The sequence below is a fragment of the Geotrypetes seraphini genome, chromosome 11 (assembly GCF_902459505.1).
Source record: "Geotrypetes seraphini chromosome 11, aGeoSer1.1, whole genome shotgun sequence".
In the NCBI taxonomy this organism is placed as follows: Eukaryota; Metazoa; Chordata; class Amphibia; order Gymnophiona; family Dermophiidae; genus Geotrypetes; species Geotrypetes seraphini.
This window is the reverse complement of record NC_047094.1, coordinates 83,509,568-83,531,972: the sequence shown is the minus strand read 5'-3', so window position 1 is coordinate 83,531,972 and position 22,405 is coordinate 83,509,568. Positions and strand designations below refer to the sequence as shown.

The 22,405-nt window shown below is 44.6% G+C and overlaps 1 protein-coding gene across 4 annotated transcripts in view; it reads right to left on the bottom strand.

Annotated features, from left to right (window-relative positions):
• Positions 1–22,405, bottom strand: part of PRPF6 (pre-mRNA processing factor 6) — a 325,322-nt gene that overhangs the window by 25,523 nt on the left and 277,394 nt on the right. For 2 of the 4 annotated variants that reach the window (XM_033963163.1, XM_033963162.1), the window contains exon 19: positions 6,051–6,165. The exons of the other annotated variants lie outside the window; for them this stretch is intronic. In XM_033963163.1, coding sequence (XP_033819054.1) covers positions 6,051–6,165 — 115 coding nt within the window. The remainder of the gene's footprint in view (positions 1–6,050; positions 6,166–22,405) is intronic. 4 annotated transcript variants of the gene reach the window in all.

Below are 22,405 nucleotides of genomic sequence, written 5' to 3'. Positions count from 1 at the left end.
CCCACAAGCATACCTCCAGACAGCCAACCACCCAAATACTCACACCCGCACACACACCAGTGCAGCCACCCTGTGGAAAAGCAAAAACAAAAAGAGCAAAAGAGAGCAACAGCCCCACCAAGAAGAAATATCAGGGTAGGGACTCCGTATCCATCGGCTCCAAGCCGGAACAAACAGTTAACACCTGTTTCCACAAGGCTTGATAGCAGCGGAGGACCAGAGTCCCAGACCTAGGGATGCATTGAAGCTCATACCGCCCCTCCTCAGCAAAATGAGCAAGCCACTGCGGAAAAGAGGCCACTGAGTCAGCCACCCAATGCTGCAACAAGAGCTTTTTTACCACCAAGACAGCCATGTAAAGAACCCTGCGCTGAGGAAGCGTAAGCCCTCCCTCAATCAAATCACGTTGATCTCCCAAGAGCAGAAAACCATAAGATTATGGCACATCTCGTTGAAGAATGCGCTCCAAACAAGGGAGAACTTGCAGCCACAAGTCGGAAGAGGGACACTCCAAAAAATGGTGCATAAGGGTACCTAAAAAACGATTACATTTAGTAATCCCAAAGCACATACGAGCCCCCTGAGCCCGAGAAATATAAGCCCGATGCAGAATTTTAAATTGCATTTCCCTAAAATCTGTGGACCCCCCCAAGGCACGCACAGTGGCAAAAGATCAAGGAAAGCCTTACGATCCAGGAAAGTGCCAAGCTCCGTTTGCCACTGGGAAGTCAATCGATCAATAGATCCCATGTCCGATGCATTCTTCAGAATCCGATACCAGGTAGCTAATTTATTAAAAGCAGGAGATACCTGAAAAAACTAAACATCCAAGGGACCACAGAGCCAAGCATCCCCCCATTTGCGACCAAGAGACAAATAATAATGCTGGACCTGAAGATAAGCCCAGAAATGAGTCTGGGGCAGTTGCCAGTGAACTTGCAGTTGGGCAAAGGTAGGAAATTGACCCTCCCCCACTGTGAGGAAATCTTGAAGAGTTCTACCCCCTCTCTGCTCCCACTGCCGAAACCAGGAGTGGCCCACTCCTGGCGGAAAGTCAAGATTTCCATACAACTGTAACAAAAGGGAAGCTGATGGAGTTTTCCCCTACCGACGCCGCCACCACCGCCACGCACGTTGTACCCCTTTTCCTATGCTATATATCGGTTTCCTGGTCTTTTGTTTATTATCCTGACTTTTTCAAAGTTTTAAATGTGTTTGCATGTATATAAGACCCTCTGATCAGGACTAGGAAGGACTTTGTCACGCCCTGCTAATGCTTCTGTACAGTTGCGCTAAACCAGGCCTTCTTCACCAGCCCCGTGATGGGCCCCCCAAAAGGACTGCATGCGCTGATAAAACCGACCCCGGGGAAACCCCAATGCCTGGAAAGTAGCAGCCCCACGCCCAGGGCGGTAATTGCGGAACTCCCGCAGCCACCCGCAGGCAGTGCCACCCTGAGATGTTGGGTGGGCACAGTCCTCAGGCAGGCGGGGCAATTTAGAGTCCATCAGAGTCTGAATCAACTTATCTAAACCCTCTCCAAATAAAAAAGACCCCCGAAAGGGAAATTTAGTAAACTTAATTATGGATGCGGCAACCGCCAACTAAGCACGAAACCACAAGGTATGTCGCGCGGCCACTCCAAACCCATAGACGTGGCAGACGTCTGCATCAAGTCAAAGAGAGCATCTGAGAGGAATGAGGCAGCCATCTCGCCTTTGCCACCTCCTGATCCACCAAGGACTAGTCATCAGGCTGACGATCCAGGACACGCTTGGCCCACCGAAACAAAGCGCAAGCCACCAGCCCCCCACAAATAGCCACCTGGACCCCCAAGGCAGAGACATCAAAATTCTGTTTAAGAATGGTCTTCAACTTACTCTCCTCAGAGCCACGTAAGGCAGAACTGCCCTCAACAGGCACGGTATGCCGCTGAGCAATTGCTGAGACCACTGTGTCCACCACTGGCAACTTCAAAGTAGCCCTATCCCCCTCCGGGAAAGGATACAAATGAGTCATGGTATGCGCCAACCGAAACGGCGCCTCCGGTGTATTCCACTGCGCCAGTATGAGATCCCGAATATCCTGATGCATAGGAAAAGAGCAGGAAACAGTGCAGATCCCACAAAGAAGGTCCACCACATGCGGGGTCTCCGGTGGCACTTCTTCAAAATGCAGCACCGAGGAGACCTGCTGAATCAGGTCTGGTAGCTCATCCCTCTGAAAAAGGCGCACCATGGACGCCACTGTGCCGGAAGGCGGGGAAACTGCCACCCTGCCGCCAGCAGCCATTCCCTCGAGAGGATCCTGGAACTCCTCAAAAGGGGCCAGGTCCTCATCCAGATCAACATGCTCCTCAGACCACCAATAATCATCCCAAGCCACCCTCGGGTGCTCGGACAAGGGAGGAGGAAGAGGGGACGCCAAAGGAGAAGAGGGAGGCAAAGCCATAGGGGACGCAGAAGGCACCCCCCTCTCGAAACCCCTGGGCACACGTGGGACTCCCAACCGCCTGAAAATGGGCTCTGCACAACCAAAAAATTAAATCGGGGGGAAAAAACCCCGGGGGTCCCATTGGAGGGGTCCCAGCTGAAACCTGTCCCTGTGTTTCCAATACAGGGGGAAGGTCACCTGAGGTTACAGACAAATGGAGGGGCCTGTCTGAGAAAATGGCGAAGTTCCCACCAAAAATAACCCTCCAGGGCCTGTAGCGGCTGGAAGCCTTAACTGTGCCAGCTGCTAAAACGGGCAAGCCGGCATCAGTTGTTAAAAAAATCAGCTGAGAGGGAATCCCTCCATGGACGGTGGGGAAAGACCGGACTTCCCTACTGTTCCCTGCTGACTCGTGAGGCACTAGGGCCGGGAAGCCCTGGACGACTGCAACCGCTGTCGACGGGACTCCACGACCGCACCGGCACGAACAGCCGTTTTCAGGCTAGCCGTGAGTGCCTCGCGTCTGGACCAAATTGTGCACCACTTCCCCTGAGAAGTGCTCAATTGATCCATATGTGACCTAGCTAGAAGAAAAGTGACGGTTAGTCAAAAAATACAGTAATTTACAGCATATTTAAAGGGAAAGCAACCCTTCAGTAGGCTGAGGATTTTTTTTTTTTTTACAGAACAGACGCTTCTGGCTCTCAAAGCAGCATGCCTTGCTTGACTTAGGGGGCAAGGCTTACTGCTGAGGCACCTCTAAAAAAATGTTTGGGAGGTGGAAGAAATGGGGGGGATGGAGCCAGCACGAGACCCGCCGGGTTTGACACCCTCGAGGTCAGATAGACCCCCAAACAGGGCCCACCCAAGCTCAATCCGGCACCAAAATGGGGACTAGGATCCCTAAACAAATTCCAACAGTCCTACCAAAAGAAATGGGTACAGCTTCTCACACCTGCTGAGACTGAAAGAAGACTGATAGGAATAGGGGAAGGTACATCTCATGTACTATTTCACAATTTTGTTAGTCTCCACATGCTGGTCATGATGAGATATATACCCGCTTATAAGATTTCCTATACCGGTCTGGAGAGTGCTAAAGAATGGACTATTTTGAATTATATTACTGCTGTTCTGTATCATGGGTGGAGAAATCTATTTTCTCTTTATTATAACATTTCTGAATTTCTGTTCAAAGATATTCTTTGACTGAATTATATTAAAAATTAATTTAAAAAAAAAGATAATGAAACAAAAAAAATAATGTAAATTAAAGAGGAAAAACCCTAATGGAAGGCACTATTGCGTACAGAAAAATCTGTTAATAGAGAAAACACTCAGAGATGTTCTCTCAGCTACATGGAAAAACAAAGACTAAGTGAGTGGTACTCACGTATTGGGCAGGAAGGCATCCACACATGCACAATACAGCACTGCTAGAAGCTTCTATATAAATTTTATTAGCAAGTGTCCATGCTGAGTTCCACCCAGCTGTGAGAATATGAGGGCCTATTTGTCCTCAGAGAAAAATATATATTTATTGATTGTACCATAGAAAGATGGTATATCAAATCCATAACCCTTGTTATAAAGAAGCTCCCCTGAGAAGCAGTTCTAAATGAGGAAATCATCTACCGCAGGGGTGCCCAACACGTCGATCGCGATCGACCGGTAGCTCAGGAAGGCAACGTGAGTCGATTGCAGAGCCCATCCCGGGCTCCGTGATAGACTCGTGTTGCTGTCCCGATCTACCGGGCCTATCAGCCTTCCTCTCCCAGAAGTCAAAGATGCCGACGCCGGGCATTAGGCTGTTTTTGTCATTTCGGGGGGGGGGGGGGGGGGGGGGGGTGGCAGCGGCAGTAGCCGCAGCAGCCGCAGCCTGAAAAAGAAATCATCCTGGCCGGGGTCGGTGTCATGCTCCAGAGCTTCTACAGCCTTCCTATCTCCCTCTCCCTTCTGCCTGCTTCCGGCCACACCCCCTGCTCCGTGGCTCTCTTCGGCAACTCAGCAGCAGCGATCGACACAAGCTTCTGACGTCAGGGCCTACCCTCTGCGAGTCCCGCTTGTTTCAACTTCCTTTTTCCACAAAGGCGGGACTCGTAGAGGGAAGGCCTCGATGTTGGCAGTTTGTCTTGATCACCGCTGCTGACGAGTTGCTGAAGAGAGCCGCGGAGCAGGGGGGTGTTGCCAGGTGCAGGTAGAAGGGAGAGGGCCAGATGCAGGACTCGTGGGTGAGGGAGGAGAAGAGAGAGAGAAAGAGAGAGGGGAGGGAAACAAAAGGAAATATTTCATACTGGGCTGGGCCGGAGTGGAGGGAGGGTGGAAAGATTCTGGCTACAGGGTGCAGTAACAAAGGAAAAGGGGGGAAAGCTGAAAATGGAGATAGTGACACAAAGAAGAGAAAGGGTAAGCAGGACCTACTGAATAAGGATAGAGATACAGAGGAGACATGAAGAGGAGGTGAAATAGAGACATAGAAGTAATGCTGAAAAAGTGTGGGGGGGAGGAGATAAAGACATTGAAAGGGCAAATGGTGAACATGGGGTAAAGACAAGGACAGAGACAAATGAAGATTCTGAAAAAGTGGTGAGATAGGGATATAGGTGAGATGGACACAAAGAAGGGTGATGCTGGAAAATAGGTAGAATGGTAATTCTGATAGACACAGAAGGGAAATGCTGGATCAAGGAGAGATGGGGCTCAGGCTGGATGGAATGAGGAGAAATGCCTTGTTGGCCCGGAACTTCCTCTCCGACGTCAGAATTGACGTCAGGGAGCGGAATGCTGGTCAGCGCGACGCTTCTGCAGGGAAAGCTTGGGATGGCGGTGGCTTGGGGGCTGTTCCCCGATGGCGGTGGCAGCAAACCGAGTGGCTTGGGGGAGGGCACAGAGAAAGAAAGAAAGGGGGCAGACAGGGAGGCAGAAAGAAGGGGGAACAGGGAGACAGAAAGAAAAAGTTGGGGGAGAGAATGAGGTCTGGAGGAGAGGAAACATACAGGAGGCTGAAAGAAAGGAAGAAAGATTGGATGCACAGTCAGAAGAAGAAAGTGCAACCAGAGACTCATGAAATCACCAAACTGCAAAGGTAGGAAAATTGATTTTATTTTCAATTTAGTGATCAAAATGTGTCTGTTTTGAGAATTTATATCTGCTGTCTATATTTTGCACTATGGTTCCCTTTTACTAAACCACAATATCGTTTTTTAGCGCAGGGAGCCTATGAGCATTGAGAGCAGCGCGAGGCATTCAGCGTAACTCCCTGTGCTAAAACCTACTATTGTGGTTTAGTAAAAAGGGAGGGGGTGTATTTGTCTATTTTTGTATTTTGTTACTGAGGTGACATTGCATAGAGTCATCTGCCGTGACCTCTTTGAAAAAACCCGGAATATGAATAATTAACATTTTCTCTGCCTTTCAGTGTGCTTTGTGTTTTTTTAAAATTTTATTGTTAGTAGATCATTTTGATTTAGTCATTATAAAAGTAGCTCGCAAGCCCATAAAGTGTGGGCACCCCTACTCTACCGGGTGCTTGTATACAAAGGGATCACTCCTGGGATTCAATTATAAGAGGAGGCTTCTCAGATCCATTATTTAGCTGATATATAGTAGATACTAACTTGGCTACAGCCAGGAGCACGTGAGGGTCATGCTCACATTTCTTCAGGGCATCCACACTCTTTGTCTTACGTTGTGGCCTTGCCTCCAGGAAAATGGCTTCTGACCACAATATTCCTATAAAAAGAAAGGAGAGATTCAAATACTGATGGGGAGAAGAGTGTTGCAACAGACACTGTGCTCCTGCTTATGAGTTGAAGGGTAAATCATTTTTCTAATCTAAAAATATAAATTCCAATATAGAAATTGAATGAAAGAAAGTGATTTCTAGGTGCTTCTCCTTTTCTTTCTTTCTGTGTCCAGTATACAAGGCTTTTCCTTTATGTTCTCAGGCTGTAATCTAGAACTGCAATTCTGGCTACTTGTTCATTTAGAAATCCTTCTCTAAAGATTGTTTGAAGCATACTGTAAAGCACAGTTGCTTACCGTAACAGTTGTTATCCAGGGACAGCATGCAGATATTCTCAACATGTGGGTGATGTCATCCATGGAGCCCTGTAGCGGACAGCCTCGCAAGCAGACTTGCTTGTAGAACATTTAAAGAGTTCGCGAGTGCTGCACTGCGCATGTGCGAGTGCCTTCCCGCCGAATGTAGGTCGTTCATCTCCTGTGAGGTACCTTAGTTCAGATAGTTAGCTAAGAAGCCAACCAGGGTAGGTGGGTGAGATGTGAGAATATTTGCCTGCTGTCCCTGGATAACAACTGTTACGGTAAGTAACTGTGCCTTATCCCAGGACAAGCAGGCAGCATATTCTCAACATATGGGTGACCTCGAAGCTAACCAGAAGGGGATGGTGGGATAGTTGGCAATTTAGGAGAATAAATGTTGTAAAACTGACTGGCCAAAATGGCCGCCCCTTCTGGAGAAAGATTCCAGACAATAATGAGAGGTGAATGTATGAACCGAGGACCAAGTGGCAGCCTTGCAGATTTCCTCAATAGGAGTTGATCTGAGGAAAGCTACAGACGCCGCCATAGCTCTAACTTTATGGCCCGTGACTCGACCCTGCAGAGGAAGACCAGCCTGAGCATAGCAAAAAGAGATGCAAGCAGCCATCCAGTTGGAGATGGTACGCTTGGAAACAGGATGCCCCAACTTATTTGGATTTAAAGAGATGAAAAGTTGAGGAGCAGTTCTGTGAGGTTGAGTGCGTTGCAAGTAGAAAGCTAAAACACGTTTACAACCCAGAGTATGAAGCGCTATTTCTCCAGGATGAGAATGAGGCTTTGGAAAAAAAATACTGTACAATGGATTGATTGAGATGAAATTCTGAAACCACTTTAGGTAAGAATTTTGGATGAGTACGGAGGACCACCTTGTCATGATGGAATAATGTGAAAGGTGGGTCTGCTACCAGAGCTTGGAACTCACTGACTCGTCTAGCAGAGGTGAGTGCAATGAGAAAAACCACTTTCCAAGTGAGATATTTAAGATGAGCCGAATCTATTGGTTCGAATGGAGGCTTCATCAATTGAGTAAAAACAAGCTTGAGATCCCAAACTACTGGAGGCGGCTTGAGAGGTTAACTGGCTTCCCGTTATTTCCAGGGTCTACTTTAAATGTGCCTGCCTAACCTTCAAGATCCTCCACGGTATCCTTCCTCCTTTTATCCCTCTATCCTGGAATTCCTCAAATCCAACCTCCACTAGATCCACTCAAAAATTAAAACTATCCTACCCCTCCTTAAAAGGCATCTCCCTTGTTGGTAAACTTGGCTCTTCCCTCCCTTTCAGAATCACTCAGCTCTGGAACAGTCTCCCTTCCCCTCTCCGCAATTTGAGCCCCCTTCTACCATTCCGTAAGCATCTGAAGACCTGGCTCTTCTCCAGAACGTAACCCCGTCCCGCTCCTGGCACTCTCACACCAACCTCTCTTCTCTCATACTTATATAATTCCACTGGAGTTCCGTTCCTTCCCTAACCATGTAAACCGTGTCGAGCTCCATCTGCGGAGATGATGCGGTATATAAACCCAAGATTTAGATTAGATTAGATTAGATTAGGTGGGTTGACATTGAAAAGTCTTTTCATAAATCTGGAAACCAAAGGATGAGCAGAGAGAGGTTTCCCCTCAATAGGCTGATGAAAAGCAGCAATGGCACTGAGGTGGACTCTAATAGATGTGGATTTGAGTCCAGAGTGAGATAAGTGCAGTAGGTAATCCAAAACTGAAGACAGCTCCTTGTGATGATTAGTACACCAATCAGAAAATCTAGTCCATTTCTGGGAGCAACACTGCCTAGTGGACGGCTTCCTGGAAGCCTCTAGAATTTCCTGTACAGATTGAGAAAACTGTAGAGTGGCAGTTAAGTTGAGAGGTACCAAGCTGTTAGGTGTAAAGACTGCAGGTTGGGATGAAGTAGAGACCTTTGGCTGTGTAAGCAGAGAGGGAAATACTGGTAGAAGTAGAGGTTCCCTGCAGCTGAGTTGAAGTAGAAGGGAGAACCAAGGCTGTCTGGGCCACCGAGGAGCTATCAGAATCATGGTGGCATGCTCCTTCTTGAGTTTGACAAGAGTCTTGAGAATCAGAGGGAATGGAGGGAATGCATAGAGAAACTGATTCATCCTTATCAGAAGGAAAGCATTTGCCTTGAGGCGATGAGAAGAGTATATCCTGGAGCAGAACTGAGGCAGTTTGTTGTTGTGGGGAAACACAAAGAGATCTATCTGAGGAGTCCCCCATTGAGCAAAAATGTGATGAAGAGGCGAGGAATTGAGTGTCCATTCGTGAGGTTGTAGAAGATGACTCAATTTGTCCGCCAGACAGTTTTGCTGGCCTTGGATGTAGAAAGCTCGCAGGAAGATGTTGTGAAGGATTGCCCAATTCCAGAGCTTTAGAGCTTCCTGACAAAGAGGGAGAGATCCTGTTACTCCCTGCTTGTTGACATAGTACATGGCGACTTGGTTGTCTGTTCGAATGAGGACTACCTGGTCGTGAAGAAGGTGCTGAAAAGTTTTGAGAGCACTGAAGATCGCTCTGAGTTCAAACAGACTGATGTGACACTGTCGATCCGTGCTGGACCAATGGCCTTGAGTACGGAGACCATCGAGATGAGCCCCCCCAAGCATAGGTTGAGGAATCTGTCATGAGAACCTTCTGATGAGGGGGGGTGTGAAACAGTAAACCTCTGGAAAGATTGGAAGAGAGCATCCACCAATGGAGAGACTGTCTCAACGAAGGAGTCACTGTAATGTGTTGAGAGAGTGGGTCGGAAGCTTGCTGCCACTGAGATGCCAGAGCCAACTAAGGAATTCTGAGGTGAAGTCTGGCAAAAGGAGTCACGTGAACTGTAGAGGCCATGTAACCGAGGAGAACCATCATGTGTCTTGTCGAGAGTGAAGTGAGGGAAGACACTTATTAACAAAGGTGAATGAGTGTGTCCTGACATGATTGAGGCAAGAATGCTGAGTTGAACAGTGTTTAGTATGGCTCCAATAAACTGTAGTTTGGGAGGGACGTAACTGGGACTTTGGGAAATTTATTTCGAACCCAAGACTTTGGAGAAACACTATAGTCCATTGAGTCGCTACAATAACCTCCTGTGGAGACGATGCTTTGATGAGCCAGTTGTCCAGATATGGAAAGACTTGAAGACCCTGCATCCGCAGGGCTGCAGCCACTACCACCAGGCACTCTGGACTCTGGAAGATGAGGCGAGGCCGAAAGGAAGGACCCGGTACTGAAGATGTAGATTCCCCACCCAAAATCTTAGGAATCTGCGAGAGGTTGGATGAATTGGAATATGAGTATAAGCTTCTTTGAGATCTAGGGAGCATAACCAATCGCCTTGATTCATCAGGGGATACAGTGTTGGAAGAGAGAGCATCCAAAACTTTTCTTTGACAAGAAATTTGTTGAGAGCTCTGAGGTCCAGGATAGGTCGCAAATCCTCCGTCTTCTTTGGGACTAGAAAATAACAGGAATAAAAACCCATGTCCCGTTGGGTGAAGGGGACCTCCTTGACAGCTCGGAGGCAAAGAAGAGCCTGAGCCTCCTGAAGAAGAAGGGGAAGCTGCGACATGTTGGAAGGAAACTCTCTTGGAGGGAGATCTGGTGGAATTTGAAGAAATTGAAGCGAGTAACTCTCGCGGATGATGGTGAAAACCCAGAGGCAGTGTTCTCCCCAGCGCTTTTCAGCCGGGTGCTCCGCCCAGCAAATTTACATTACCGCCAGGCAGTCATCTGCCGAATCCTGCTGCCACCATTGCTTAACGCGCAGCCTGAAGAGCCGCTGAAAGACTCCCGCCGGACTTTAAACAAAACAAACCCCAGCAAGCGACTCGAACCCGGCTTCCCTCCGAAACCGGAAGTTACGTCGGAGGGGGGGGGGGTTGTAGGGAAGAGAAGCCGGCACGGACCATTAGAGCCCCTGATCATGCGGGAGATAGGCCAGCCACGGAGGGAAGCTTACTTGCTCTTGCTTACTTCGGGCCTTTCTCGCTGCCGGGTCCTGCCTACTTTCTGTTTCCGCGAAGGCAGGACCCAGCAATGAGAAAGGCCCGAAGTAAGCAAGAGCAGCAAGTTGTAAGCTTCCCTCTGTAGCTGACCTTTGGGAGATAGGTCAGCGACGAAGGGAAACTTGCAACTTGCCTTTGTCTGTAGCGAATCTGCCGGGTGTGTGAGACGGGAGAAGAAATGCTGCTGTACCCAATTAGAGGGGGAGGGGGAAGAGAAATGCTGGTGCTTCTGTTGTACCCCAATTGGGGGGGGGTTAAGAGAAATGCTGATGATGCTGCTGCTGTACCCAATAGGGGGAGGAGAAAGAGAAATGCTGCTACACCCAATTGGGAAGAGAGAGTGAAGGAGGGAGAAGGAAGATCAGGAAAAGGAGGAAAGAGATGCAAAGACCATGGGAGGGAGGGAAAGGAGATACCATACCATGGAGTGGAAGAGAGAGATGTCAGGGCATATGGGGTGGGGGGGAAGCAGGGCCAGATTAAAGGATAGGCCCAGTAGGCACAGGCCTACGGCCTGAAATGGTCAGGGGGCCCGCCAGTGCTGTGCTTTGGGGCCTCACCCTTGCTGGATTCGCTGGCAGCAGCAGCAGCCTCATCATCATCCCGGGCGCCCCCCAAACCCGATCTCTCCCTATCCTATCTCTCCCTCCTTCCCTCATCAGTGACATGCCAGAGGGAATCACGGCAGGAGAAAGCGCTGAAGCAGCCTGCTTAGAGTAGAGCAGTGCTGTTTAGAGTCTCATGATGGGAGGGAGGGAGAAATAGGAGGGTCGTTGGGGGGGGGGGGGAGAGTAGCAGTCTGCCCCGGGTGCTCGGCCTGGAGTCATGAACTTCTTTGGCTAGCAACAGCATTTACAATTCACTGCTGTTGCCAGCTTCAGGCCTTCCTCTCTGCCGGGTCCTGCCTACTTCTGTTTCTATGAAGGCAGGACCCGACAAAGAAGGCCCGAAGTTGGCAACAGCAGCGAATTGTGAATGCTGCTGCCTGAAGAAGTTCATGACGCCAGACCTTGGGTGACAGAAGGAGGAAAGGGAGCAGAGGGGGAGAGACTTGCTGCACTCAACTGGAGGGAGAAAGAAGATGAGGGAGGGAATGAAACGAGATGCCAGGGATTGGAGGGAAGGAGGAAAGTATGCCAGACCAAGGGAAAAGGAAGGGGGAAAGGAAGGAGAAGATGTTAGAGCATGGAGGGGGAGGGAGAGATGGAAGAAAAGGAAAGAAGTGAGATGCCAGAGAATCAGGGAAGGGAAGATACCAGACTGTGGGGTGTGAAGGAAAGAAAGGAGAAGAGAGGCTTGCCTGAGCATAGGGGACGGAGTGTTGACAGAGAGAGAAAAATGGAGAGGTGGCAGAGCTGAAATCAATCATGTTCAAAGGAGAAGAGAAGGGGCACAGGATAGACAGTTTATTGAAGGAGCATAAAGAGGGAAGATGCCATATGGAACGGGGAGAGGGCGGACAGTGGATGGAAGGGGCTGATACTGCATGGAAGACAGAGCGGACAGATGCTGGCTAGAAAGAAGAGTGAAGACAAGATGATTAAAGCAGAAACGACAAAAGGTAGAAAAAATTTTTTTGTTGCTTTACCGTAGAATCAAGTAGTATTGTATCTATTGATTAAAGTTTATAAATAGGAAATGGAAATAAGGCAGTTTTTGGGGACTAAACCCCTTTCCTCAGGTCAGGACAGGATACCATAACAGCAGGGGTGCACAAATGGTCGAGCGCGATCGACCAGTAGATCGCAAAGGCAATGTGAGTCGATCGCGTTGCCTTGGCAATCTTTTTCTTCCTGCCTCCCTGAGCCAGGCCAGGCACGTACAAGCGCCGGACTCACAAGACTTCACCTCCGACATCAATTCTGACATCAGAGAGGAAGTTCTGGGCCAGCCAATCGCTGCCTGGCTGGCTTGGAACTTCCTCTCTGACGTAAGAATTGACATCAGAGGTGAAGTCTTGTGAGTCCAGCGCTTGTACATTCCTGGTCCGGCTCGTGGAAGCAGGGAGAAATCGGCATGGTGGCTTAGGGGGTAGGAAAAGAATCAGGGAAGTGGAGAAATTGGCACGATGGCTTGGGGGGGGGCAGCGGGAGAGAGACAGAAAGAAAAGGGGAGGGGCAGAAAGAAAAAAATATTGGATTTATAGTCAGAAGAAGGAAGTGCAAACAGAGACTCATGAAATCACCAGACAAAAAGATAGGAAAAATGATTTTATTTTCAGTTTAGTGATCAAAATGTATCTGTTTTAAGAATTTATATCTGCTGTCTATATTTTGCACTATGGCCCCCTTTTACTAAACCGTAATAGCGATTTTTAGCGCAGGGAGCCTATGAGCATCGAGAGCAGCGTACGGCATTCAGTGCATCTCCCTGCTCTAAAAACCAGTATTGCGATTTAGTAAAAAGGAGGGGGTATATTTATCTATTTTTGTATAGTTGTTCCTGAGGTGATATTGTATAGAATTGTCTGCCTTGACCTCTTTGAAAACCCACGGAATATAAATGATAATTAACATTTTCTCTGCGTACAGTGTGCTTTGTGTTTTTTTTTTAATTTTATTGTTGGTAGATCATTTTGACTTGGTCATTTTAAAAATAGCTCGCAAGCCCAAAAATGCTGTAGAGCCATTTCTTGTATGACTGGATGAGCTATATTTATCTTTTTTTTTAGTTGTTTAAATTCATGCAGAAATAAATGGCTAGATTGAACCTAATGACTTCATTAATGCCTTTCCCTTTTTTAAACCTGTATACCATTTGAAAGAGGGCAAATACTTCTTAAATTTAGTAAAAATATTCTGGCACAAGTGTCAAACCTTAAAAAAGGAAGTCATATTGAGCATTGGAAAATAATAATAATAATTAACTAATAAAAATAGTATACATTTAGGGCTCCTTTTACTAAGTTACGATAGTGGTTTTAGTGTGCGCTTAGCGAGTGGAGGAATTGCCATGCGCACTAGATGCTAACGCCAGCATTGAGTTGGCGCTAGTTTTCCCACGTAGCGCAGGGGTTTGTGCGTGCTAAAAATGCTAGCGCATCTTAGTAAAAGAGGGGGTTAATTTTCCCCACCACCAAATTTCCCCATCCCGCTCCACCCGGCTACTTTTTCATGCCACCCGGCTGGAAAAAATTTCTGGGGAGAACACTGCAGAGGTATGATGTAATCTGCTCCCACTGTTCATAAAAGTGATGGAGCCTACCTTCTATGGGGAGGAGAGAAATCTGATGGATGAAGGTGGACGTTATGCTCAGACTTAGATTGTCAAAAAGACTGGGTAGGCTTAGCTGCAGCAGGAGTCTGGATTTTTTGTTGACGCTGCTGTTGTGGTTGTTTCCGAGGTGGAGGCCTGGAGAAAGCTGGAGTAGATTTCTGTGGATATCAACGTGGATGTGGTCTATAAGGCTTGGAAGCTGGAGGTTTAGCCTTACGCCAAATCAAAGAGGCAAATGATTGCTCATGCTCTGAGAGACGCTTAGTGGCAGCCTCAATGGAATCGTCAAAGAGCTCATTACCTTGACACGGTAAATTGGCTAGACGATCCTGTAAATTAGGATCCATGTCCACAATGCTTAGCCAAGCCAGACGTCGCATTGTCACAGCAAAAGCAGTGACCCGAGATGACATTTCAAACGCATCATAAGTGGCTTGAAGCATGAAGAGGCGTATTTGGGAGAGGTTCTGCTTAAGTTGTTGAAACACAGGCAACCGATGTTCAGCCAGATCAGGAAAGAAGTAGGGCATGGTCTTTAGGTAGGGTATGAACATGAAGTTGTAATTCAAGATCCTGTTTGCCATCGTGGAATTTTGATATAGATGGCGTCCAAATTTATCCATGGTGCGTCCCTCTCTGACCGGAGGAACGGCAGCATAAACCTTGGTGGAATTAGATTTTTAAAGAGATGATTTCACCACTAAGGATTGGTGAGATAATTGTGGCTTCTCAAACCCTTTACAAGGAATCGTGCAGTAACGAGATTCCATTTTAGAGAGAATAGCCGGGATTGAATAAGGAGTCTCGAGATTCCTGAGAAAAGTTTGTTTCAAAACAGGATTCCTAGGAAGTCTCATGGTGTCCTTTGGCGGATGCGGCAATTCCATCTCAGCCAAATACTCAGGAGTATACTTAGACTCAGACTGAAGATCAATCTGAAGAGCCTTACTCATGTCAAAAATGAATCTTGAAAAAGATGTGGATTTAGAAGTCAAAGATTCCTCAGGAGGAGAAGTGGAGCGAGACCGAAGTGCCGCTGAATAAGAAGGAGAAGCCTCCCTGGAATATTAAGAAGGACATAAGAACATAAGCAGTGCCTCTGCTGGGTCAGACCAGAGGTCCATCATGCCTAGAAGTCTGCTCACTATAGGACCTGTATAGTAATCCTCTATCTATACCCATCTATCCCCTTTTCCTTCAGGAAATTATCTAATCCCTTCTTGAACCCCAATACTGTACTCTCTCCTATCACACCCTTCAGAAGCGCATTCCAGGTGTCCACCACCCTTTGGGTGAAGAAGAACTTCCTAACATTGGTTCTGAATCCGTCCCCTCTCATTCTTGTAGTTTTTGAAAGTTTGAAGAATCTGTCCCTCTCCACTTTCTCTATGCCCTTCATGATCTTGTAAGTCTCTATCATGTCCCCTCTAAGTCTCCGCTTTTCCAGGGAAAAGAGCCCCAGTTTCTCTAATCTTTCAGCATTTGAAAGGTTTTCCATACCTTTTATCAATCGTGTCACTCTTTTCTGGAACCTCTCGAGTATCGCCATATCCTTCTTAAGGTACGGCGACCAATACTGGACGCAGTACTCCAGATGCGGGTGCACCATTGCCCGATACAACGGCAGGATAACTTCCTTCGTTCTGGTTGTAATACCTAAAATTCTATTCGCCTTCTTAGAGGCCACTGCGCACTGTGCCAATGGCTTCATTGTCTTGTCCACTATTACCCTCAAGTCCTTTTCTAGGGTACTTTCACCCTTTACCAGCCCTCACATTGTATAGCTGTACTTCGGGTTTCTGTTTCACACATGCAAGACTTTACATTTCTCTACATTAAACTTCATCTGCCATCTCGTCGCCCACTCTCCTAGTTTGTTCAGGTCCCTTTATAAATCTTCACAGTCCTCTTTAGTCCTAACTCCACTAAATAGTTTGGTGCCTGCGAATTTTATTACTTCACACTTCGTCCCTGTTTCTAGATCATTTATCAATACATTGAACAGCAGCGGTCCGAGTACTGACCCCTGTGGAACATCACTTGTGACCCTCCTCCAGTCAGAATAGTGGCCCTTCACTCCTACCCTTTACTTCCTACCCGCCAACCAATTTTTGATCCATCTATGTACGTCTCCTTCCACCCCATAGTTCTTCAGTTTCTGTAGTAGGCGTTCATGGGGTACCTTGTCTGTATCCAACGTAAGAGTTACAAAAGAAGCTCCTGTTCGAGATGTGTTGGAGAAGCCTCGATCGAGGCCTCACTCGAAGCACTCCTCGTCCTCGATATACCTGGTTTCAAAGAAGAGTAAAGAGTCTCCTCGTAAGTGTACAGAGTCTCCTATACCTCATTTGTCGAGGCCCATCGAGACCCCTTCCAAGCTCAGGCATAGGTCTCGAACTCTGAAGCTTTTAACGCCTCGTACTTCTCCGCCTTGAGGTACATCCAGGTCCCAGACTCCTCTCTTGAGACCATCTACGAGGGATCCTCCTTTGCCTGTTTCTACGGCGGAGAAGTACAAGGCGTTGAAAGCTTCGGAGTTCGAGACCTATGCCTGGGCTTGGAAGGGGTCTCGAAGGGCCTCGACAAATGAGGTATAGGAGACTCTGTACACTTCCGAGGAGACTCTTTACTCTTCTTTGAAGCCAGGTATATCGAGGACAAGGAGTGCTTCGAGTGAGACCTTGATCGAGACTTCTCCAACACATCTCGAACAGGTTGAGTCACTGGAGGACAAAGGTCGAGACCGAAGAGGTTTTGCTCATGGTGCCTTGATAGTATGCTCAGGCTGGCTTGCAGAAAGCAGGGCCGAGGCAGGGGCAAGCTTGGCCAAAACAGTGGTAAGCTGCGTGGTCAATATGGTTTGCAGCATGTTCTCGAAGTCAGGCACCGATGACTTTGGTCTGGAAGGTGCAGCAGTGCACTGAGTATTCCCTATGTTTGGAGGCACGCTTAGGAGGAGGTCTCGTAGAGGCTGGCATGACTGCACTCGTTGCCTGGATTGCTTGAGACTCAGCTGGAGGCTTCTTAAGTAGAGTACCTGCGGAGAAAAGAGGAGACTTCCCTGAGGACGAGACCTTTAGAGACATAGCATATGAGGCCTTCGAGGACGAGGGTGACTTGCTCGAGGTCGAGGACTTGGATGATGAGGCCGCCACGGGGGTCGAGGCTGAGGTCTTTTCTGCAGACGGCTCCATAGGACCAAAGAGCTCCAGGATCTTGGTATGATGCCTCTGGAGAGCTCGTTTCTGAAGAGTAGTACAGCGCAGGCAGGATTCAGGACCATGTTTAAGCCCCAAGCACTTAATACACCAACGATGGGGGTCAGTGAGAGAAATCGCCCAATTACACTGGCTACACTTCTTAAACCGGTAAGAGGCCGGGACATAGAAGAAAATATGGCTGCAATGAAACGAGGGCCGGCAGCAGGGCCTGAGCCCAAGCCCTGCCGGATGAGAACGACAGGAGAAAAATAAGTAAAAAAAATAAAAAAGAGACGCACTGCACAGCGACTAAAAGAAAGAAAAAAAGAAATCCACGGTGCGAGAAGGCAACTCAAAAATCGGCAGAGCTGAGAAACAGGTGCTTCTTGGCTCTGCAGAAAACTGAGGTACCTTACAGGAGACGCACGACTTACGTTCGTTGGGAAGGCACTTGCTCATGTGCGGTGCAGCACTTGCGAACTCTTTGAAAGTTCTACAAGCAAGTCTGCTTGTGAGGCTGTCCGCTATGGAGCTTCGTGGATGACGTCACCCATATGTTGAGAATATGCTGCCTGCTTGTCCTGGGATAAATATTTCTACAGCTTTTTTCTCTCCCTTCTATCTTCACATAATTACAATAATTGTGCTGTAACAGATTCTGGAGTCTGGCCTTCAGAGCTGTTCCTTCTTAGAGAAAACCAATGAATTACAGTAGATCCATTTAGTGAGGATCTATGAGGAGAACTCCAATCCAAACCTTTGGCAAAAGTTGATGGAATGGGTGGAAGGATAAACAAACACTAATCAATGACATCAGAAAGAAGCTGACAAACTCCAACCTGCTCATCTCCTAAAGCAGGGGTGCCCACACTTTTTTGACTTGCGAGCTACTTTTAAAATGCCCAAGTCAAAATGATCTACCAACAATAAAATTTTTAAAAAACACAAAGCACACACATAGAATTGTTAATTATCATTCCTATTCCGGGGTTTTTTCAAAGAGGTCAAAGAAGATGACTCTATGCACTGTGACATGGATAACTTGGACATACAGATGATTCAACTGGACATACTGGCCTCACTTGTGTATGCTGGACACTACAGACCTATATTTTCACTTGTGTATGCTGGACACTACAGACCTATATTTTCCCATAGCCAGGCCCATCCTGTACCTTGCTGTCTGTAAACACCTGCAGCCTTTGCAATGCTAACGTTTTTGTCTCCATTCCCTGCTGGGAGGATATTTCTCCAAGGTTCTGCTGAACTGTTATCAGTGCTGTATGACTTCATATGCCAGGCACCCTGGAAAGCCATAAAACTTTTATAATGAGCAAGGATCCCTGCAGGACGATGTGGGTGTAGCGAGATGAGAGAACTTGGTACCAAAACATTTTCTCCCTGTCTCTGAACCAAGTTATGAGAACCAAGCAGCTGGATTGTCGAAAGGTCACCTTTGCCAACTTTCAGCATACAAGGACACCATCCTGAAGATGCACAGAATTGTAAAACCACTAATTAGCATCTACATATCTCAGCGCTGGAAAAAGAAAGTTCACCAAGAGTTCTCTGTTTCTGCAAGGCCCCCCCTACTGGGGAGGGGGGGTGGAGGTGAGAGAGGCGTGGACTCAGAGGAGGAGTTAGGTATACATTATTTTTTTATGTTTTATAAATCTTTATTCATTTTCTTATGTTACAACAAGTGTTCCAAATAAACTCATTAGAAACTTGAATATATACACTTGATTAACTCATATATTAACATCAAATTTAACATTTCTTTAAAAAATTAATATTATATAAAGTTCTAGTATTATGCAAGAAATCTAAATTTATATAATTCTTATTGAATATAATAATCCCCTACCCCTCCCTCCCTCCCAATCAATAATACATAAAATCAACTTTATTGTGAATTCATTCAAATATTGATATAGTATATAATAATCAGAAATAAAATCCCATCCCATTCCCCTCTATTCAAATATCTTATCATGGGAAAAGTTAATCATTCATTACAGAAATCTGTTAACGGTCTCCAGATTTTTTGAAATTTACTCATATAGCCTTTTTGTGTTGCAATGGTGAGTTCCATTTTGTATATATGGCATACAAAATTCCACCAGAAAGTGTAGTTTAACCTGTCATGGTTTTTCCAATTGAATGTTATTTGTTGTATTGCTATTCCAGTTAAAATAAATAGAAGTTTGTTATTACTTGATGAAATTTGACTTCTTGCTCTCATAGTTGTTCCAAATAATATAGTATCATATGTCAAGGCTACCGGATTTTCTAACATCCTATTTATTTGAGGCCAAATTGATTTCCAGAATGATAAGATAAATGGACAAAAGAATAAAAGATGGTCTAATGTCCCAACTTCGACATGACAGTGCCAGCATCTATTAGATCTATTGCTATCTATTTTTTGTAAACGAACAGGGGTCCATAAAGCTCTATGCAAAAGAAAAAACCAAGTTTGTCTCATAGATGCTGACGCCGTACATTTTAACCTCCAAGACCAAAGTCGTGGCCATTGAGATGCATTAATTTGATGCTTTATCTCAATGCTCCAAATGTCTCTAAGACCATTTTTTGGTTTTTTATTTATATATCCGGATATTAATTTATACCACTGTGCGGCTTCATGACCTGTTGAATCCATCTGGAAACACAAAAATTCTAAACTGTGATAATTGGTAAGATTTTTCCATTCAGGGAACCCTTTCTGAATGGATTGCTTCAATTGCAACCATCTAAAATTTTGTGTTTTGTTAAGACCAAATTTATGTTGCAATTGTGAAAACTCCAGCAACTTACCATTTTTTATTACATCATCTAATATACGAATACTTGCTATCATCCAGTCTTTCCAGATTACTTTGAAACCGCCAATCTTGATCTTGGGGTTTAGCCAAATTGTTTGAGTTGTTGATTTGCTAATTGATATAGGAGTTAGATTACTTATATATCTTAAAGTTTTCCAGGTATCCATAAATATTTTATGTTCTTTGTATAGCCTTGGCATTTTGATACCAATTACATGACTAAGATGTAAAGGAAACATGAGTCTCCATTCTAACCAGAACCAGTCTGGAATATTATCAGTGGGCTCTGGGAGGATCCAATACATACCTTGACGTAAAATATAGGCTTGATGATACCTATAAAAGTTGGGAAAATTTACCCCACCCTCTGTAATTGGTCTTTGCAATGACACTAAAGCAATTCTGGGATTTTTCCCAAGCCAAATAAATTTTGTCAATATCTTATTTAATTTTGTATAAAAAGATTCTTGAAAGAAAACTGGTATCATTCCCATTTGGTAGCAAACTACAGGTAAGATCATCATTTTAACAGTTTGTACTCTTCCCCACCAAGATAAATGTAAAGGATTCCATTGTGCACACATCTCTGTCACTTTTTGTAATAAACATTTTTCATTAATTTTCATTGTAAACCTTTTGTACAATGTACATTTAGTGGAAGAACTTCTGATTTGTTCCAATTTATTTTATATCCAGAAAATTTTCCAAATTTCTTAATCAGTTCAAGTAAACATGGAATGGTAGATTCTGGGTTCCTCAAATATAATAATAAATCATCAGCATAAGCTGATATCTTGTATTCTCTATCTGAATGAGGTATACCTTGTATTTCCTTTACTTGTTGGATTGCTAATATTAAGGGTTCTAGAACTATATCAAACAATAAAGGGGACAAGGGACAACCTTGTCTAACTCCTCTCTGTAGATTAAATTTTTCTGAAAATGCATTATTAATATATAATCTAGCAGAAGGGGAGTTATATAATGTTTGTATCATTTGTATGAATCCAAGACCTATACCAAACCATTCCATTGCCTGATACATAAATGTCCATTCTATTCTATCAAAAGCCTTTTCTGCATCTAAAGAGACAGTAAAAGTAGGTTCATTTATTTTTTTTGTTAAGTATAACATATGGAATGCTAATCTGGTATTATGAGATGAATGTCTTTGAGCAACGAATCCTGTTTGGGACATACCTATAATATGGGGGAGAGCATTAGCCAATCTTAACGCAAGTATTTTTGCTAATATTTTTCCATCTACATTTATTAAAGTTATTGGCCTATAGTTTGAAACCAAAGTGGGATCTTTATTTGGCTTTGGCAAAACAATTGTTAAAGATTCTGCTATAGTGCCTTTTATACAACCTTTATTAAGTTGATATTGATAAAGATTTAATAAATAGGGTAATAGAAAATTTTGAAATGTTTTATAAAACTCTACTGTATATCCATCACCACCTGGAGCGGATCCAACTCTAAGGGATTTCAAAGCTGTTCCTAATTCTTTTAGTGATATTGGCTCTTCCATACTTCGTTTTATATGTTCAGGAATTTTTGGACCCTTTAACATTTTCAAAAATTCTAAACCATCTTTTTCTTTATTTAAATAAGTTTCGGAAGAATAAAGAGATTTATAAAATTTTAGGAACTGTTTTAATATAGGTTCAATTTGTGTTAATGTATCGCCATTTTCATCTTTTATAGCAATTATTTTTTATTTTATTTTCTTCGCTTTAAGATAATTTGCTAATATTCTTCCCGACTTATTTGAGTTACCATAATACAATGCTTGTTGAGAAAATAAATCTTTTCTAATCATCTTTGATGAGATCTCGTTATATTTACTTTTAATTTTTTACAATTCTTGTTGAATGGAATATTCCCATTTTTCTATAAGTTTTGATTCTAAAATTTTAATCTCTTTTTCTAAGTTTGAAAATTGTTTTCTAATCTGTTTATTTAGATAAGCCGAATAAGAAATTATTTGTCCTCTCATTGATGCCTTGAAAGCATCCCATAATGTTTCCCTGGAAATTTCATCTTTATCATTTATTTGAAAATAATCATTCATTTTTGTTTGAAAATTCTCACAAAATATTGGATCTACAAGCAATGTATTATCAAATTTCCAAGTTGGTCTATTAGTGTTTTGATCTATGATCTTAATTTCGATCCACACCCCACCATGATCAGATAAAATGATTGGATCAATGGCAGCTTGTGTCACCTGATGTGCTAGATGATTTGATATAAAAATATAGTCTATCCTTGAAAAAGAATTATGAACATGAGAACAGAAAGAAAATTCCCGTCCATTAAAATGAAGTATTCGCCAAATATCTGTCAAATCGCAAGTTTGTACTAAATTATCTAATCCCATTGATTTCATAAATCTACTTGGGTTTTGTCCAATAAAGGATCCATAACTGCATTAAAATCCCCAGCTACTATTAGATTTGAAGTAGCCAGTGGTAAAATCATTTGTTGAAGAGTTTTAAAAAATTCATTTTGGTTCGAATTAGGGGCATATATGTTAAACAATGTCATGGCAGTATTTCCCATGCACATTTCCACTTTTACCCATCTTCCTTGAGTATCTGATGCTTTTAGTTTAAATGAAGCTGAGCATTTTTTATTTACTAGAATAGC